Raw genomic sequence first — 19283 nt, 5'->3', positions numbered from 1 at the left:
AAGAAAACCTGCGTATTTCGATCCATAGATCTTTAAAAAATGTCTTACAAATCATCAATGGTCCTTGAACATTTTTCTCTCAAATATCCACGAAATATGTTTCAGGGGTCGTAAAAAAATTCTAAAAAATCCTTTTATTTTAAGTCAGGAAGTCTGTGTGGCCTAGGTGTTCCTGAAAAACTTTATTTACAAAATTAAGAAGTACTTAAAAAATATTAAAAATCTCCGAGAGAGAATCTTGAAAAAAAATTTAAAAGTCACCAGTGGTCCTTGATTTTATTTTATTTTTTTCACGAGTTCATAGAAACAATATTCAGAAATTAGTTTTTTATTTAGTTTTTAGTTTTTTTCAGGAAGTCAGTAAAAAATTTCTTAAAAAAATCAGTTTTTTTTTTAAATCGGGAATTTTAGTCAGGTTCTTCGTTAAAAAAATCTGTGAGAAATCCGCGTTTATTCGGTTTTTTTAAGTTTCCCTTGAAGAAATGTCTTTAAACCTGGATTTTTTTTTCAGTATATCTTAAAAAAAATCCACATGTGTTGGTGTGGTAGTTCCTGAAAAAGTTTCTTTAATTATCCCCTTATTAAAGTCTTCGTATTTTTGTTCAAAGTCCTTGCAGAAATTCTTTGAAAAAGACCACGAATTTTGCTCCAAATGTCCTTCAAAATTTTCTTAAAAAATTGACGTTTTTTGGTCACAGAATCCTTGAAAATACAGAGAAATCCTGAAATCACAGAAATTCTTTGAAAAAGACCACGAATTTTGCTCCAAATGTCCTTCAAAATTTTCTTAAAAAATTGACGTTTTTTGGTCACAGAATCCTTGAAAATACAGAGAATCCCTGAAATCATATCGAAAAAAAGTTTGCTTGCTTTCAACATTTTTGTCGGAGTATTTACGTAAAAATTTCTTTAAAAGATCAAGGGTTATTCCTTAAGGGAGTGCTTTTAAAATGTCATTGCAAAATCAAAGAGACCTTGTTAGGAGTTTCGAAAAGATTTCTTTAAAAATATATGTTTTTTGGCTAGTTTTTTACTTAGGGGGTCCTTGAGGGCAGTAAGCTATTGACGATCCTGTGAACAAATTTTTTAATATCCACGGTTTTTAATGGTGGAGAACTTAAAAAAAATATTTTTTAAAAGTCTAAGAGGAGTTCCTATCAATTATTTTTTTCAAAATACGCATTTCCTGACCAGTAAATCCTTAAAAAATCCATGAAAAGGTGAACTTATAGTATCCTTTTTCGCACCTTATCTATGTGTGTCATGAATATTTGGAAGCTGGATGGTAGAACTTAATCGTCAACTAAATGTCCTGAAATAGGGTCAAGGAGGCACATGTTGACCGCATTAAATTAAGGTGTAATGAGAATGGTGGAGATATTCGCTTCCAAAATTTGAAGTATTCATTAAAAAAAATTAATTGAGAATATTCAGATTTTATGTTTCCCATTTTTAAAATATTTATGAATTTAAGTGGCCGGTTAATCCGTGGGCTACACTTTTATAAGAGTCTCAATTTTTTGGAAAATTATTAACTTCACCCTTTGGAAGGTATCGGTCAAGCTTGCGGGAGTAGTTACAGAACACTAATACCAACAGTAAAGGTCAAAATGTCTACGTGTGAAGGCCATATGGCTCTCTCTCTCTCTCTTTAATTTGAAAGCGCAAATCTTTCCTCCCAGTCACCATTTGCCACTTACCTACCTCAAAAACCACATCAACACAGTTCATCAATACCAAGTTTCAAAATAAATTTTATTCAGCTGGCTTTTCGACAACAACGCAAGTGATGGGCGTGGCATTACCCGCAATCGTTCCAGTGCCAGTTCCTGTGGCAGTAATTGCTTGGTCTGGTGTGCGGGCCTCATAGGAAGTTGTAGTTGGATAAGTCAGAAATCGTGCCAAATCGAATTTCGCTGGCTTTGAAGGTCTCCTTCGCCTTCTCCTACCACGAGAATCTGCCGAGTTGCTTTTCCGCGAATTCGAATGGAAACTATGTTGCCTTAAAGGTCGTCTACGTCTTTTGGTTTTAGTTTTTCGAACATGACTGCTTGGTGATTTTGTATCGTAATCTAAAAAGCCATTGTCTTCTTCTTCTTCTTCTGTGGTGTATTCCATATCTTGAAGTCTTCGCGGTGAACGTGAACCAAAACAAATCTCCTTTGCGGCATAAAACTTGGTTGCCGGTGGTTCGGTTGCAGTGGGGGCAAGAGTGGTTTCATCTGGATCCGTAATGTTGGCAGTTAACACTTGCAGCAACAATACACCGGTTAAGCCATTGGCAACACCTGCTGCAAAGCCAGCTCCCGCAGCCAAGGCATGACTCACTGTCTTACCCTCGGGATTGATATCCAAATTACGACCTTCTCCCAGAATTTTGTATACATCTGGGGCGGAGAGTGGCACTAATGACAGCTGTTTTCCTAGGGAATCATAAAAAAATACGCATTATTCGTTGGAAACTGAATTCAATTCATTATTTTCAAATACCTTCAATTTGCGTAACTCCAGCAGCTGCCATAAATGTCACAATTATCAAACATTTTATGACCGATTGATTATTTATTTTATTGCTGCACAACATTGTTGCGGATGTGGTTATTGTTGTTGTGCTCCGGCCCTGATGTATTTATGTCCCATTTGATGTTTGGCTTTACCGCAACTGTCAAAAGACACTGAAACCTTATATTGCCGGTTATGTTGATTTTATTTATAACTTTTTTTCTTTTTTCTTCTCCTCGGCTCGTGCGGGCTTTATTCCGCCTTTATTTTCGTTTACGTGTGTAACTGTAAATTTTGTGTCTGATTCCCTACAGCATCAATCCTCAATTGGTTTTTTTTCTGAGCCATGGAAATCTTTCGAAATTCAAAATAACGTGTTAAAGCACGACATGCGAATTTGAATAGAAGGCGGCAGAAAGTTGAATAAAAGATGACACGATTTACCGCTTTCATCTGTAAATGGCTTAATTATTGTTGAAGTGGGCGATAACCAATTGTAGTTTTTTTTTTTTTGTATAGCGAATGAGGAATTTGTGGTATTTTACTTTTGTGAGATTATTTTGGAATGGACTACTGTTTTACTCATAGCCATTGAAATTTTGTTATAGACTTATGACCGAGTGCCATCTACATGTCACATAATTACGTATGTCGCGGTCAATACACTACAAAATATATGTACAATTTACCAAATAAGCATTTAGACCCCGTAAAGTATATAAATTCTTGATCAGCATCAATTCCCGCCTGCCTGTCTGTCCTTTTGTGGAAATATTATCAACTTCTTAACGAAGATATGTTGAGATATAAGACTATCATTTTTCACACATGTGTATTTTGCCAGCAGACAGGTTTAGTTTATAACAGGACAAAATCGGTCCACGTTTTCGTATAGCCTCTTTATAACGGAACCTCCAGATATTCCGAACTTTGATAATTTTTTGCGACATTATTTACCGCAATTGTTTGAAAATTCGCATTTGAAGATCGTGATGGATACTACAGCCTATAACAAAAAATTTCATACGCAGACCCATGTTTTATTATGGCGATACCTCCCGATGGTTTTAGCAACATAATTCACCGGAATTGTTTTTAAGTTCGGGGTCGTATTTCAAGTTCGGAATTGGTACCTATGAAAAAAATTACTTATGCAGGTCCACGTCTTCGTATAGCACCTAAATAAAGGTTTTCAGAGGAATTTATATTATTTATATATGTTCGGCGGAATTTTTTAGAAATTTTCTACTTCCTTCCAAATGGTGGAAGGCTTTAAACCACGTCCTCGTTTTCGTATAGCCCTAAATAAAGGTTTTTAGATGCTTTTATATTATTTATATATTTTCGGCGGAATCTGTTTTAGAATTTTTCTAGTTCCTTCCAAATGGTGGAAAGTTCGGCCCTGCCGAACTTAGCTGCATTTTGACTTGTTTTGTACGGCAAATGGGACATGTAGGTCCACGACTTGGTATAAACCTCAATATTTCGTAATGGGAACCGAAACTTGTCTTAATTGGTCCAATTCTTCATACAGCCTTCAAATAACGGAACATCCCGATATTTGGTATTTTCATTATTTTAGCCACACTTTTTAATATAAACATTTAAAATTTTCTATTGGACACATTTTTGATTCAAGTTACGAATTTTTTTCCCCTTGAACAGTTCGGAGTCAGTACCTATGAAAAAGAATTAGTTATGCGTGGACCTCTTCGTATAGCCCCTATATAAAGGTTTTCATCGGTATTTTTTCGGCGGAATGATTTTAGAATTTTTCTAGTTCCTTCCAAATGGTTGAGGGTGTTATAGGCTATAGACCCCCTCTGCGGCAGTTATATTTTCTAAATCTAGACGTATATTCGAAAGGAATAACTTGTCGTCGTTATTATTTTAAGCATTAATTAACTGAAGAATTATCGTATTATATTTCAAAAACATGTGTTCTCCGAGCGCCATCTACATGTCGTTATATCACACCTGCAATGTGAATTTTAAAGAACATGAAAGTCTCTTTATGCTCCCTTATTCTCCATATAGCAATTCAAAACAGTTGGAAATAGCATCAACATTTTGAATAAGTTTACATTTGTTCGAATTGGTCGCCTTTTTCACGAATTATGGCCTTCATACGGCCAAAAAAACCGTCACACGCTACTCGAATGTTGCTCAGCGTTATTTTGGTTCATTCCCGGCGAAGCGCTTGCTTGACGTGATCGACACTTTGGTATTTTTTAGTGCCATCCTTGCTTTCCAAAATACTCCCGACGCAATAGTCCAATGGATTGGTATCGAGAGATTTTGGTGGCAAATGAGGAACCTCATTTTGTAACCATTCTTGGGTGGCGCGTGCTGAGTGTGATGGTGCTGAGTCCTGTTGGAATGTCCAAGGTCTGCGGCCAAAATGTTTGCGTGGCATTAAGACTTTCATACACCCTCCAGAATATTTTCGCGATAATATTCGGCATTTATTCTGATACCACGGTCGATTAATACTAGCGGAGAGCGACAATCAGCTCTTATGGCGGCCCACACCATTACCATGGCCAGCGCTTGAGTTCTGGTGGCCAACCGAAGATGCACATTTTCAGCTCACCTCTTTGGCAAGTAAAAATTATACTTTTGTTTGCTTACAAACTGCTTGACAACGAATGTTTTCTCGTCGGAGAAAACCAAATTCGGCAATTCACCACTCTTGGCCAATCGAAGCAACTCTTTAGCTCTTTTGAGTCTATTTTTATACCCTCCACCATGCATAGAATGGTGGGTATATTAAGTTCGTCATTCCGTTTGTAACTCATCATTCTTGGTCAGCGTAAAATTCTAAAACGATGTAGCCCTGTCCGTCCCCCTGTCCGTCTGTCCATCTGTTGTAATCATGCTACAGTAAAAACGAATTAAGACAGGAAGCTTAAACTTTGTACAGGTCTGTCTTTTGTCTGCAGGCAGAGCAAGTTCGAAGATGGGCATATCGGTCCATGATATCGTATAGCCCCCATAAAGCGGTATCCGCCGGTATTTTGATTATTTTAGCCACATTTTTCGTTGGAACTGTCTCAAATTCTACACAAGGAGTTCTTGGTGAGTTCTTTACCCCTTGAAAGAAAATTGCCTAGATAGGTCCGCGATATAGTATAGCCCCAGATATCGCCCTGATATTCGGTATTTTGATTATTTTATTTACATTTTCGATGTCATTTTCTGAAATTCTACGCAAGGAGTTCTTTGTGAGTACTTTACCCCCATAAATAGATTTGTCCATATAGGTCCACAATATCGTATATACCCTATATATCGGTATTTTTAGGATTTTAACAGAATTTTTAATGGATTTTATTTTTTTTTTTTTTAATTTTCTAATTCGTTCCAAATGGTGGAGTGTATTCAAAGTTCGGCTTTTTACTTGTTTTTCAGTTGCGATGTAAGTTCTTGCACTTTTTGGAATTTCCATGGCTTTACCCCGACCACATTTGTCAATATTTGCCGAATGGAATATTGCGATATATTCAGCTCACGAGCCATTTTTCGGCCACTGTGACGCGGGTTTCGATCAAGTCGCTTCTTTACATTTCGAACCATTTCTGCTGATGTTGCTGTTTTCTTCCGTTCACTTCTTTGACGTCGGGCTACGGGCTACCAGTATCACGGTAACGAGCAATGGTAAGAGGCACAAAAGATTTAATCACATTTAAATGATGGAATGCTCTTACGATAGCCACTTATGGTTTTCCAGCCAAATATAAAGAAAACACACTATCACGCTTGAATTCCATCACGAAAAACTTTTTTTCGGGAAAATTCTCACCAAAATGCTTTTGTGTGCTTGTAAACAATATTATGAGCTGTCACTGGAATAATTTTAACACCTGTCGGACGAGTGGCTTAGAAATGGCAGCAGTCTGAAGTTGGTTGCAGTTTTTTCATCTCATCTTTTACATATGACGCTAACATTATGTGAATACCAGCCTTGAATATACGTCGATTTTAGTGGTCAGAGTCGTAAATAATTATTTAACCGACACTTAGTGGACCAAAAACATCTGCGACTTGCCCTTGTTGAAATAATGGGTTGGTAATAAGACTTTTAATAAGTATTTTTCCTGGAATGAGCCGGGGCTTTCAACATGCATTAAATCCATGCTAAATCTCAAGTCTTTAAAAATTTTGAGGGGAATTTAATTATACCATTCTCAGATAATATGATAGTTTTTGATCTATGTTCTCAGGTACACAAACAAGTCCGGCTATCAATAGCAAAGATAGTCCAAGGCAGAAGGCGTATGTATGTCTCTCTACTTTTTATTTCAAAATTATTGCAATTTTAATGAACGAATGAAATATTATTCAATTTGTACTAATTATTCCTCCGCCTCATCCTCCGAAAACACCCATTCTCCCAACTCAGCGGCAAAGTGTCATCAAAATCTAATTTCATGCAGAAAAGTTTTTCTCATGAAGGTGTGTGTGTGTATGTGTGTTTTTCTGGGCCGAACAGCCGTCCTCTTGGAAAGTTTTCTTTGACACAACAACGCGGAGATGTCGTCATCTCAATCTCCTTCAATCTCTTTATTGTCGTTTAGGATTTCAAAGAAAAATGTAAATAATTTCCTATTCAAAGGTACTATTTAGTCTTTGTTACCTTTCCCCTTGGCCAAACCATCAACACCACCACCATCAGGTCTCGTTGCCCATGGTATCCCTTTTCCCAGCTAAAAACACAAATTTGCTGGAACATAAAGTGAGGCAGCATCTGACTGGCTGGCTGACTGTCAGTTGGAGCCGACTCTTTTTGGTAAAATGTAAATAATTATGCTAATGAGCTCTCCGATTCTGTCTGGTCTTAAACAAGTAGAATCAAGCCATGACCATTGAAGGGAGCGAGGGGACATATTGATGTTTTGGGCCTGACTGATGTTTTCTTACCTTTTGTTGATACCTTGTTTTTGTTGCTAATGACGTGATCTGGGTTTTTGCTACAGATATTGTTGTTTGTTAATTTTCTAAATGTTGTTGTTGTTGTTCCCTCACACAACCAACACAACCCTACACAGCACAGCACATCATCATCATTATCTTCATCTTTTACGTCATTATTAAGTGGAAAACACAGCTTGACATAAGTTACTCTCCCTTAATGACTTCTCTTGGAGATGGTTTTTTTCTGCTACTCCTACCGCCGCTGTCTCATGTATCCAATTGGACTGTCTTCAAACAAACCGAATTTCAACCTGACAGCTACAACAACAACAAGAATGTAAACACACTAATATGACCCCAAACCATTGGTCTCGCCAACAAAAACCCAGAGACAAGCTGTGTCGGGCTGTGGGTAATTCATTAACATTTGAACTTGTGAACCGGTCTTAAATTAGACAGACAGAGAGACACACAAACACACACCTTACGCATCACATAACGGTGTCTCTTGTATTCGATGTGTGGGGCTATTGTTGCCACGCTTAACTGTCGCTGATAGATCATTAAAATATTGAGATAAACATTTTTTTTATCAAAACAAATGACTAAAAGAAAGTTGTTCGGTGCTTTTTTTGCAGAAAATAGCTGATTTGTTTTTTTTTTTCTTTTCTTGAAAGTGAAAGTATTTTGCAATTTAAGACTTTATTCCAGTGAAATGATTATTTCAATAGTAGCTATGCGGAAATATTAGATAACATATTATGGCAGATTATTTGCATAGAAATAAAAAATGCTAATTAAAAACTTGTGCCAAAAATATTTCACAATGTGATGAAACTCTTGCATATAAAACTGGGAGGGCATAAGTGCCTTGAAAATAGCCTTTGCTAAGCTATTGGGGTTGCTGCACAAGGTCATTCAAAATTAAATTTTAATTTTGAAAATATAACCCCCTGGAGTTCCAATGTCCAGAAATATGTAAAGAAAAAAGGCTCTATAGCTCTTTATTTCATTTGAAAATATATCCAGGAGCCAAGTGTCTCCATTAGAAAAATTAAAAAAAAAAAAACAAGTTAAAAAGTATCAGTCGGTTTTGCCGACAAATGTATACCCTCAGACAATGTTCGATTATTCTTCTTCTTTTTCTATGATTATTCAAAATGTTAACCCTTTATGGAGTAGGTTCCAAAGGAAAGGGCCAATATTGTCCATTTCGCATCGGACATAAATAAATATGTAATATTGGACTATATCGACTACTTCCTTCACTTTATACAGGGTTGCCATTATTCGACCGACCCATGACTCTTTGGGCCCATTCCAATCGACGAGGCTTGTCCGCAGGCAACATTCTTTGCGTCAATTGAATTTTGTACGGGAACAAATGCAAATCAATGCGAATAATCCGTTGTAAAGTGGACCGAGCCATGCCCAACTTCTGAGAACGGGGTTTTTGGAATGTTCTTGGGGACCTCTCAACACTGGCTCGTACGGCAGCGATATTCTTGGCCGATCGCCTTGGTCGACTTTTATATGGCCTCTTCAGATTAGAAAGAGTCTTACCAGTCGAAAATTTTTCGTATAAACGCTTAATGGTGTTCTTAGAAGGCGCACTTCTCACATTTTTAAAAGCACGTTGAGTTTTCACAATTCTGTTGAATGTAAATTTCAACTATTTCAGAGGGCTCGCTTGGCGTGTATTGGTTTCTGGTAAAAATCTGCTTGGACTGACGCTTCAAACGCGGTATGTCATTAAGCGATGTGACATCTCTGTCAAAAGTTATGGCGTTGCCAGATGGGTCGAATATGGACAACCCTGTATGAGGTATGTGATAATTTTTAGAAAATGTCAGAATGTCCGAAGTATTCTATTTTAATACAGATAAAAATATTGATATTTAGAAAATTACAAGAACATCGAACATTTATATCCAATTTTATGCCAAATCATAAATCCCACATCCATCTCAGGTTTCTGGTTGAGAGAAATATAAAAAATATAGCAAGTTGTAAAGAATCGTTGACTTGTTACCCAAGTTATGACCGATAAAAGTATTGAAAATTGTAACCCTTTGTGGATGAGGTAACAGGAGGGGTTATCCGATAAATATTTCATCTTCACAACAGATCTTGTGTTAGCAGAAAAATATGTATGTATTAAATTTGAAGAGAGTTGGGTGATTATTTCGCTTTCTTTGAGCGTTTTACTTTTTCAAAATCTTGAACCCTATGTGGGGGAGGAAACAGAAGGAATGGTCCGATCTCTACCATCTTTATAACAGATCTTGTGTTGATGAAAATATTGAGATGTGTCAAGTCTGAATGAAATCTGATGTTAATTTCGCGGTTTATGAGCTTCATGGATATTCAAAATTTTGACCCTTTGTGGGGGGAGGTACCAGAAGGAGTGGACCCATATATTTCATCTTTACAACATATCTTTTGTTAGCAGAAATAATGGGATGTGTGAAATATGAAGAGAACCGGATGCTTATTTCGGATTTTATAATCGTTTTGGTTATTCAAAAAGTTGATCCTTTGTGGGAGAGGTAGCAGAAGCAATCGTCCGATCTCTACCATCTTTATAATAGACCTTGTGTTGATAGAAATATTGAGATGTGCTAAGTCTTAATGAAATCAGATGTTAATTTCAGGTTTTATGAGCTTCACGGGCATTCAAAATTTTGACCATATGTGGGGGGTGTACCAGAAGGAGTGGACCCATATATTTCATCTTCACAGTAGATCTTCTGTTAGTAGAAATAATGGGATGTGTGAAATATGAAGAGAACCTGATGCTTATTTCGGATTTTATAATCATTTTGATTATTCGAATATTTGATCCTTTGTGGGGGAGGTATCAGAAGCAATCGTCCGATCTCTACCATCTTTGTTACATATCTTGTTTTGACAGAAATATTGAGATGTGCAAATTCTGAATGGAATCAGATGTTAATTTCGCGTGTTGTGAGCTTCACGCATATTCAATTTGTGTGGGATGTACCAGAAGAAGCGGAACGATGTATCCCATCTTTACAACAAATCTCCTTTTAGCTGAAATAATAAGATGTGTGAAATATGAAGAGAGCCTGATACTTATTTCGAATTTTATAATCGTTTTGGTTATTCAAAATTTTGATCCTTTGTGGGGGAGGTATCAGAAGCAATTGTCCGATCTCCACCATCTTTGTTATATATTTTGTGTTGACAGCAATATTGAGATGTGCCAATTCTCAATGGAATCAGATGTTAATTTCGCGTTTTATGAGGTTCATGGACATTCAAAATTTTGACCATATGTGGAGGATGTACCAGAAGGATTGGAACGATATATTCCATCTTAACACCAGAACTTGAGTTAATAAAAATATTGTGAGGTGTGCTATTTGATAACAACCGGACTCTTTCTTAAGAATTGTAATTATTCAAAATTTCGACCTTTTGTGGTGGAGGTACTTGATGGAGTGGACTGATATTGTCCATTATTAGGATTTACAAAGTTGGAGCAAAATCGGATTATCCGTTTGAAAATGTCGACCTCATGCGGGGGAGGTACCAGAAGGAGTGGGCCGATATTGCCCACCTCCGAACTCGATCTATGTTTGTTAATAAAATTACGATGTACCAAGTTTAGACCAAATCGGATACTCCCTTCGAGAGTTATCGTGCGCACCAGCCAGCCAGACAGACGGACATTGCTAGATCGACTCCAAATGTCCTGAAACGGATTTGGTTCAAAGAGACCTAGGGTCTATAACCGTTATCTCGATGAGGCACGTTTTTGCCGTATAAATGATAAATACCCTCTGTAGCCGGAGGATATAAATATTGTCTTATCAATCTATTTTTACACCTCGGCCATATGGCTTGAGATTGTATATATCATTTGATACGGCCAAAACGTGCCTCATCAAAAAAAAAAAAACGGTTTTAGACCCTAGGTCTCTTTGGACCAAATCCATTTCAGGACATTTGGAATCGATTTAGCGGTGTCCGTCCGTCCGTCTGTCTGTCTGATGCGCACATTCATTATCAAACTTAGATCGAGTTCGGAGACGAGCAATATCGGTCCACTCCTTCTGGTACCTCCCCCAATATTTTCAAAGAAAATAATTTCCTGCACAGGAAGATAAGGGATAATCCGATTTTGCTCCAAATTGGCAAATCCTAATATTTTCATATCGATTTCGGATATGGGCAATATCGGTCCTCTCCTTCAAAATGCCAACATTTTCAAAGAAAATAATTTCCTGCGCCGGAAGTTAAGGGATAATCCGATTTTGCTCCTAATTTGCAAATCCCAATATTTGCATTGATCCAGTACCTCCCCCGTAAAGGTTCAAAATTTTGAATCATTATAACTATTCTAAAATGTGATGTAAGTGTCCGATTGTCTTCAAAATACACATATCACAAATGTATAATGTCTGGTGTGAAGATGGAATATATCGGTCCACTCCTTCTGGTACGCCCCCCCACAAAGGGTCAAATTTTTAAATATTCACTAAGCTCTTGAAACACGATCCCTTCTGACTTGGAACGTCTCAATATTTTCATCAACACAAGATTTTTTATAAAGATGATATAGATTCGGCCATTCCTTCTAGTACCTTCCCCACAAAGGGTGAAAGTTTTGACGAGCCAAAACAGTCATAAAATCAGAAATACGCATCTGGATCTCCTCCAATTTTCACATTTTCCAAAAATTTGCACATATCTCATATAAATCCTGGGTCCAAATCTGGCACGTTCCAATATTTTTAGCAGTCTTAGGTCAGATACGAATTGGACAATAATGGCCAACTGCTTCGGAACCTCCCCCATAACGGGTGAACTAAATGTAGAAAAACCATAACTCAAGGCTGGGGGTATACATCTTTCGGAAAACCCACTGATACTGTTTTACTTGTTATAAGGGTTTATGGAGGCCAAAGCCATTAAAGAGTAATATATTTTCTTCGTGCGGCATGCCCTTATTAGTAAAATAGTTTCGATAAGCCGATTTGTAATGAGCATTTTCGTTAGGTAAGAGTGTTGAAATCGACAAATGTACCTAGAAAATTTTTTTTGGTTATCAAACCAATCTCCAACTTCTTAACGACAGAGGTGCTAAATGAGAAAAAGTCGGTCTATTTTTTAACGTACAACGTAGATTTTTGTTTATAAATAAAAATAAATAAGTACATAATATAATTTATTTCTTCTAATTAAACGTCACAGTGCTCCTCTTTAGATTTCCATTAAATGCGCGTCGCCTTCGACGTCTTGTCGCTGGCTTCTCTATGACTATGCACGTGGTTTGGTTTGGTTCTGTGGTTGTAGTTCCCGTCGTAGAAGTGCCACTTGCAGTTGGAGAAAAACCTGTTGGAGACGTACCTGCTGTAGCACTGGCTGTATTCGAAATTGTCGCCATTCCAGTGCCTGTGGGACTTGCTGTCCCCGTGGTTGTTGGACTAGCTGTTCCCACACCAGTTGTTGTGGCTGTTGTTGTTGGACTAGTTACAGCCTGTCTGCCTTGCACCTTAGCATTGCTCTCTGCCCTGCGTGTCTGGAAACAAATCTCTTGGACCACATACGAAGTACTGGCCGATGAATTGCTTCCGCTAGCCTTGTGTGTAAATAGAGTTGTAATATTTAGATTGGGAAGTAACGCGGAATAGTCAATGCCACTAAGATTAACGGTTGGCAGAAGGGAATGATAGTCAATACCAGTCAGATTGATGGTGGGAATCAGTGCGGAATAATCAATATTGGGTAAGGATAAATTCACATTGGGCAATAGGGAATATAGATCCACATTGGGTATGTGGGCCGTCAGATTGAGGTTATTCAGCCATTCAGTTGTGGCATTTGAGGTGGCCAACATTGTGCCACCAACACCTTTAATGAGACCCAAAGTGAAACCTGTTGCGGCAGATATGCCCTGGCTGACAACACGGCCCTCGGGTATGGCATCTTCGCGGCCAGCTGATCTTAGGGCGCCATACACTTGCTTGGCAGTCAATGGTCGCAATAAAACACGTCGTGCTGTGGAGAGGTGAAATTTTATTAAATATTTAAAAATTGTCAAAATACCTATGATTTTATTTACCTCCGACTGTAGTTTGGGTAAAACTTAAAACTAATACTAAACTAATTATTAGATTGTAACACCACCATCTTGAAAACATTGTGACCTTTTCACCGGCGTAAATGTTTATCTTCGAAACTGAAAGTGGTCTTTGGTCACCCAGGGCTTTTATCACTTTTAATGGTGTCCGAATTTGCTGGAAAAAGTCAATCAAATTCCGAAGCCCTCAGGCATATTTTTTATGTTAATTTTTTTTTATGTCGCATCGTTTAAATTTTTTACGCCTAAGGCATAAATTTATTCGGTGAAGAAAGTGTTGTTGTTGTTGCAAATGCCATTGGCGAAAGATCAATTTTTACATAAAATGTAAAATGTGTTACATTAAACTCGTTTGATAAACTCTAAACTTAGGGAAACCGCCTCTTTTGCGGATAGAAACAACCACTCCAATATGTATAGGTCGATTGGGTTTAGATGTATTAGGGTGGAATGAGGGTTTGACAATTTATCTGTAAATATTGTGGTAAATGTTTGTGTTAAAAATTCTCCCGAGTTTGAGTAAAAAGCAAAACTTGCTCAAATTAGAGAGGAAACACTCTTGGAAGTAGAAAAAGAGACGAGACGAATATTTTTCGATGTCTCTCCAATAAGAGCTAACATGCTTCACTCGTTTTAGACAGTAAGCAAAATTTACTCGAAAATGAGCTGATTCTACTCTTTTGGTTATGTATGAGTCAGAGTGAAAAGAAAACTCCGTATAAAACTCCTACTCTTCGAGCATTCCTGCACGAGGTTAAACTTCACTTTCGGAAAATCTGGCAACTGGCAAATCCAGGCTCATTCTCACAGGTAATTTTCATCGGTAAGTCAGATGCTATATTTTTGCTTCGATTTAAGTACTTATTTTTTTAATCAGAGGTTCTCCCTATAAGAGGTTCTCCCAAATCCAACTTATGTCTGAACGGGTCATCTGTACGTATAGGAGCATCGCATGGAGTTGTGAGTAGATTATTTGAAAAATAAAAGGAAAGTTTAGTTGTCTGTTGTTATGTTGTTAATGAACTCAAATATCAAGTTCTAAACAATTCTGGTGAAAAGTGTGAAGTAAACATCAGAATACCGAATATCTGGAGATAGATTTATATGGGTTCTAAACCAAAACTTGGGTTTATGTGGCCAGCTCTCTGGCTCTCTTGTCAATAATATTTCCCACATACTGGGAACACAAATTGCCAATTTACACCGAATTGGGAACTAGGATGAATGAATGGGTGGTTGACGTTTTAGGGGTAATTTGTTACGCCAATGTTGATATAGGGGTTGTATACGCAGTATAAGTAATCGGGGATAGTGTTTGGGTTAAATTCGATTTAAGGATAAACAGGAAATGGTGGCTCGTCATCGGATGTTGGCGAGTTGTGTCTGATCGAGAGTTACGACGTAAATTATTTGTGAGTAGTACCGAGGATTATGATGTTCGGTTTGCAAACGATTTGAGGGTAATCGGAAATCGGAAGTTGTAGACGATTAGAAGATGATCGGGAACTGATGAAAGAGATCGGCTGTCGTTCGATTTTAAATAGCTAGGCAAATGGAATTCGGGAATAACGATAATTGTGTCCAAGTTGCACACGATTGCTCTACATTTCGGTTGGAAAAGCAAGCCGCAGCTTCTATAGAACAGTGAGGCGAAACGCCTGAGGAACAGTGCGGCAAAACTCCTGTGGAACAGTGAGGCGAAATTCAAGTAGAACAGTGAACCGAAGTTTTTATACGACAGTGAGGCGAAACTCTTTTGGAACAGTGAGGCGATACACCTGAGGAACGGTGAGGTGAGCCCAGTGTGGAATAGCGAGTCTATGCTCCAGTGTCAATGAATAATTTCCCACTCAAAGCAGTGAGTGAGTGTTTCCAAAACCAAAAAGATTCATAGCTAACGATTCTGTTGGCTCTTCCAAGCCCAAATCAGGGTTAGGGTGCTATGGGAGCTACATCAAAAACATGGTCACCATTAATGGTGGTCGCGTCAAGAAAGTGGATGGAAGAAAACAGCAACATCAGCAGAAATGGTTCGAAAGGTAAAGAAGCGACTTGAACGAAACTCGCGTTGCAGTGGCCGAAAAATGGCTCGTGAGCTCAACATATCGCAATATTCCATTCGACAAATATTGAAAAATAAGCTCGGGGTAAAGTCATTAAAATTCCAAAAAGTGCAAGAACTTTCACCGCTACAGAAAGAAAATGGACTCAAAAGACCCAAATAGTTGCTTCGCTTGACTGAAAGTGGTGAACTGCCGAATTTGGTTTTCTCTGATGAGAAAACATTCGATGTCCAGCAGTTTATAAACAAACAAAATAATCGTGTTTACTTGCCAAAGAGGTCAGCTGAAAATGTGCATCTTCGGTTGGCCACCAGAACTCAAGAGTCGGCCATGGTGATGGTATGGACCGCCATAACAACTGATGGTCGCTCTCCGTTCATGTAAATCGACCGTGGTATCAGAATGAATGTCGAAAATAATCGCGAAAATATTCTGGAGGGTGTATTAAAGCCTTGGGTACGCAAACATTTTGGCCGCAGACCTTGGACATTTCAACAGGACTCAGCACCATCGAACTCAGCACGCACCTCCCAGGACGGTTACAAAATGAGGTTCCTCGCTTCATTTGCAGCACACAATGGCCACCAAAATCTCCGGATACTAATCCATTGGACTATTATGTCTGGAGTATTTTGGAAAGCAAGGTTGGCACTAACAAATACCAAAGTGTCGAACACCTCAAGCAAGCGTTTCGCCGCGAATGGCCCAAAATACCGCAGAGCACCATTCGGGCAGCGTGTGACTGTTTCATTGGCCGTTAAAAGGTCATAATTCGTGCCAAAGGTGACCAATTCGAACAAATCTAAACTTATTCTAAAATTTGATGCTATTTCCGACATTTTTTGCTTTCATTTAATAAAATAAAAAAAAAAATTAAAAATTATGGCGTTTAACTTTGTTGCATTTTTTTATCTCACCCTGTATACCTAAACCCTGTATAGCTAAACTTAACAACTCGACTATTTTAAATTCGAGGGTGTTTTACTTTCATTCAATAAAATTAAAAAAAATAAAAGTTAAATTAATTTGACTTTGTTGCAGTTTTTTACCTCGCCCTGTAGATGCCTTCAAATACAGCATCTACCTATCTTAATGAAATATTATGATTATGCTACTGAATGTAGCCAATCCACGATAAGTGGTGTAAGCATTGCATATGGTGGTTGGGTGGTTCGTCAGTCTATTGAGCGTTGATTGACCAAACATAGGTCGACATTTTTTTAACTTAGATCTCCCACCCCTAATCATGTCTGTCAAAATTTCAGCCACATTGTCCAAAAAATTGACTGTAAAATTGCCGTTACGTGCCAAGTGGCCATAATTTAATTTATTATTTTATTAGCAATCTATTGTCATGTTGGGGTATAACGTCGCCGCCCATTTCTTGGTATTTTCATCTTAAAAACTTGCCATTTGAAATGGAAGCAGTACGAAGGTATTGGGATTGGGCCTCAAATTATATTAAATATACCTATATTTTTCCAACCGGTAATATACCCTCATACTATGGTTTAGATTATAAACCTATCTTCTGATGATCATGGGCATGTGGCAAAATAAACAACACCCCTCAAGGTGTCTTCTATTGATAGGATATATTCTGTAGCTAAATTCCCTGTAGAAGACCTCTACACCGACGAAAGCAGAAATTACCACAGAGGTAGGTCACTTTAGGAAAATGGAGGTTCGACAAAAACTCGATTTTCAGGTATAATGTTGAGAAAATATATTAAAAATGACCGATTCGGAAGGATGGTCTCGACATTTTTGAATAGGTCTGTGCTTTTGTATAGAAGACCTTTGAGGTAAATTTTTGGCATTCTCATATTAAAATCTAGTAATTTGAAATTGAAGCAGTACAAAGAACTGGGATTGGCTCAAAAATGATCTAAAATATACTAATATTTTTCCAACTGTTATTTTTATAAACTTCATCTCTAACACCCTTCTAATGATTCTTGAAAATGTCTCACATACGAAAAAACTGAAGACAATCTTAAAAATTTTATATCAGGAATCGTTTTCTCTTTCTCCAGTCCCTAACCACAAATTATTGAATTTTAACTACTGCACCATAAATAAATGTTGATAAAAATCTAATAAAATACTTAACAGTTTAACACATTGTTAAGATGCATTTTTTCCGAATGTAGTTAATGTCACTTCATTCATTCACAAATGGCACGCATTCCCCCCCCGAATATCTAGTTATTTAATAACACCCTTTGACCATAAAAAATCAATAAAACTTAGGTTTTTTTGCAATGGACCCCCTAAGCTGCTACTTTCTTCGAAGAGAAAAACCATTCATTCATTCACATAATTAGGGGCTTCGTCATCATTGTTGTCAAACCAAGCCAAACCAAAAAAAAAAAAAAAAAACAAAACAACAAAAAATTTTGAACTGTCAATTATTGTTGTTGCCATCCATTGTCTCAGAATGGATTAATACCAGAAACCAAGTTAATATAAACCGTAGAAATCGTTGTTTGTCTTTCAGTTGTAAAACTGGTCGCTGTAAGATTTTGTCATATCTACAAAAATAAGTTTCCAAAAAAGAAATTAGAATGCTTTTTAGTTGGTCCTCAAAATTGGCGGTATTGGCTGCTCTTTTGGCCATTGGAGTTTTAATTGCAGAAGGTAAATTACAAATAACCCGAAAAAGCTAGAAAATATTCTACTTATATTTATTTAACCCTTACTCAGCTGGTCGTGTTAAATTGCGGCCCCTGAAACCCGATGAAGTCTATAGTTTATTGAAAAAAGCCGGCCGCGAAGATGCCGTACCCGAGGGACGTGTAGTGACCCAAGCCATATCGGCCATTTCCGGTTTTGGTCTCGGCGTGGCAAGTGGTGTTGGTGGGGCAATTATCTATGATCTGATTACACAACCCAATGAAACCATGACCTGGCTCAATGGCCTCTTCGGCATGAATGGGGGTAGCACTGCTGGCTCTTCCTCAGAACCTAAAACACAAGAGATTTGCTTCAAAACTCGTAGTATGGATTATGATTATGATGTAGTTGGGCGCCAGACCGGTACAACGGGTACTACGGGCACCAGTCCAACTGGTACAGCCACGCCCACAACACCCACGACAATGACGGCCACAACGGGTGCCGCCAGTGACACAACATGCATTGTCATCGAAAAGGCCCGACACCGAAGGCGGCGTGAAGCGATAATACAACAGCTGGAGGAGAGATATAAACATTTGAATTTAGAATAGTCGAGTTGTTAAGTCTAGCGGATAAGAGAAAATTGAAATTGTTTTTTATATGGAAAGTACAAAAATCTGTGTGTTGTTTTATTTCTCGAAAGGTAGCCTATAGACTGCAGCAATACTCTACACCAAATACGGATATAACCACATACAAGGGATCTTAGAGAATGAAAACTTGTAAATCTATGGAATACCATATAGTAGAATTCTGTGAACCACCCTTTTTTGTTGTGTCTTCTATAGCTATAGGAGGCCCTAAAAATATTTATTGGTGAAAGACCTAATGCGTTTCTGGGAAACCTTTCTCATATAAAAGAAACTTCAACGGGTCTACAAAGTTATTAGACCAGCATCTATGGTGTATATTGTAAAAATATCTTCTATATGTCTTCTACAGTTCATAGGCCTCTTAGGGAAATTTTAAAGGTGAAAGATTTTCCTTTTCAAAAGGTTTCAAAAATTAGAAGGCCC

The 19283-nt window shown here is 37.7% G+C and overlaps 3 protein-coding genes across 3 annotated transcripts; 1 reads left to right on the top strand and 2 right to left on the bottom strand.

The window, feature by feature from the left end:
* Nucleotides 1-1755: 1755 nt before the first annotated feature.
* LOC109611619 (uncharacterized) lies at nucleotides 1756-2810 on the bottom strand. The gene is made up of 2 exons (XM_020034709.2): nucleotides 2491-2810; nucleotides 1756-2423 (listed from the first exon to the last, which is right to left on the bottom strand). The coding sequence occupies exons 1-2, from the start codon at nucleotides 2582-2584 to the stop codon at nucleotides 1756-1758; spliced, it is 762 nt and encodes a 253-aa protein (XP_019890268.1). The 5' UTR covers nucleotides 2585-2810.
* A 3711-nt stretch (nucleotides 2811-6521) lies between these two features.
* LOC101894679 (uncharacterized) lies at nucleotides 6522-13592 on the bottom strand. The gene is made up of 3 exons (XM_020039999.1): nucleotides 13508-13592; nucleotides 12793-13443; nucleotides 6522-6652 (listed from the first exon to the last, which is right to left on the bottom strand). Exons 1-3 carry the CDS (start codon nucleotides 13584-13586, stop codon nucleotides 6522-6524), a joined length of 861 nt encoding a protein of 286 aa, XP_019895558.1. The 5' UTR covers nucleotides 13587-13592.
* A 4563-nt stretch (nucleotides 13593-18155) lies between these two features.
* On the top strand, nucleotides 18156-18840 carry LOC109613008 (uncharacterized). Its single transcript, XM_020038552.2, has 2 exons — nucleotides 18156-18228; nucleotides 18295-18840. The coding sequence occupies exons 1-2, from the start codon at nucleotides 18156-18158 to the stop codon at nucleotides 18816-18818; spliced, it is 597 nt and encodes a 198-aa protein (XP_019894111.1). The 3' UTR covers nucleotides 18819-18840.
* Nucleotides 18841-19283: the final 443 nt, after the last annotated feature.

The sequence above is a fragment of the Musca domestica genome, unplaced genomic scaffold (assembly GCF_030504385.1).
Source record: "Musca domestica strain aabys unplaced genomic scaffold, Musca_domestica.polishedcontigs.V.1.1 8, whole genome shotgun sequence".
NCBI lineage: Eukaryota > Metazoa > Arthropoda > Insecta > Diptera > Muscidae > Musca > Musca domestica.
Note: the sequence above shows the minus strand (reverse complement) of the source record. Positions and strands in the feature narration are given on the sequence as shown.

Bases quoted from the DNA above. Each gene is read 5' to 3' on its own strand.
- LOC109611619 (XM_020034709.2), bottom strand. From the start codon at position 2,584: ATGTTGTGCAGCAATAAAATAAATAATCAATCGGTCATAAAATGTTTG. The intron at 2,424-2,490 runs GTATTTGAAAAT...ATGATTCCCTAG, and splicing joins TGGAGTTACGCAAATTGAAG to GAAAACAGCTGTCATTAGTG.
- LOC101894679 (XM_020039999.1), bottom strand. From the start codon at position 13,586: ATGTTTTCAAGATGGTGGTGTTACAATCTAATAATTAGTTTAGTATTA. The intron at 13,444-13,507 runs GTAAATAAAATC...ACCTCTCCACAG, and splicing joins TACCCAAACTACAGTCGGAG to CACGACGTGTTTTATTGCGA. The intron at 6,653-12,792 runs GTACGTCTCCAA...AAATTTTTAAAG, and splicing joins TACAGCCAGTGCTACAGCAG to ACTTGAGATTTAGCATGGAT.
- LOC109613008 (XM_020038552.2), top strand. From the start codon at position 18,156: ATGCTTTTTAGTTGGTCCTCAAAATTGGCGGTATTGGCTGCTCTTTTG. The intron at 18,229-18,294 runs GTAAATTACAAA...ACCCTTACTCAG, and splicing joins TGGAGTTTTAATTGCAGAAG to CTGGTCGTGTTAAATTGCGG.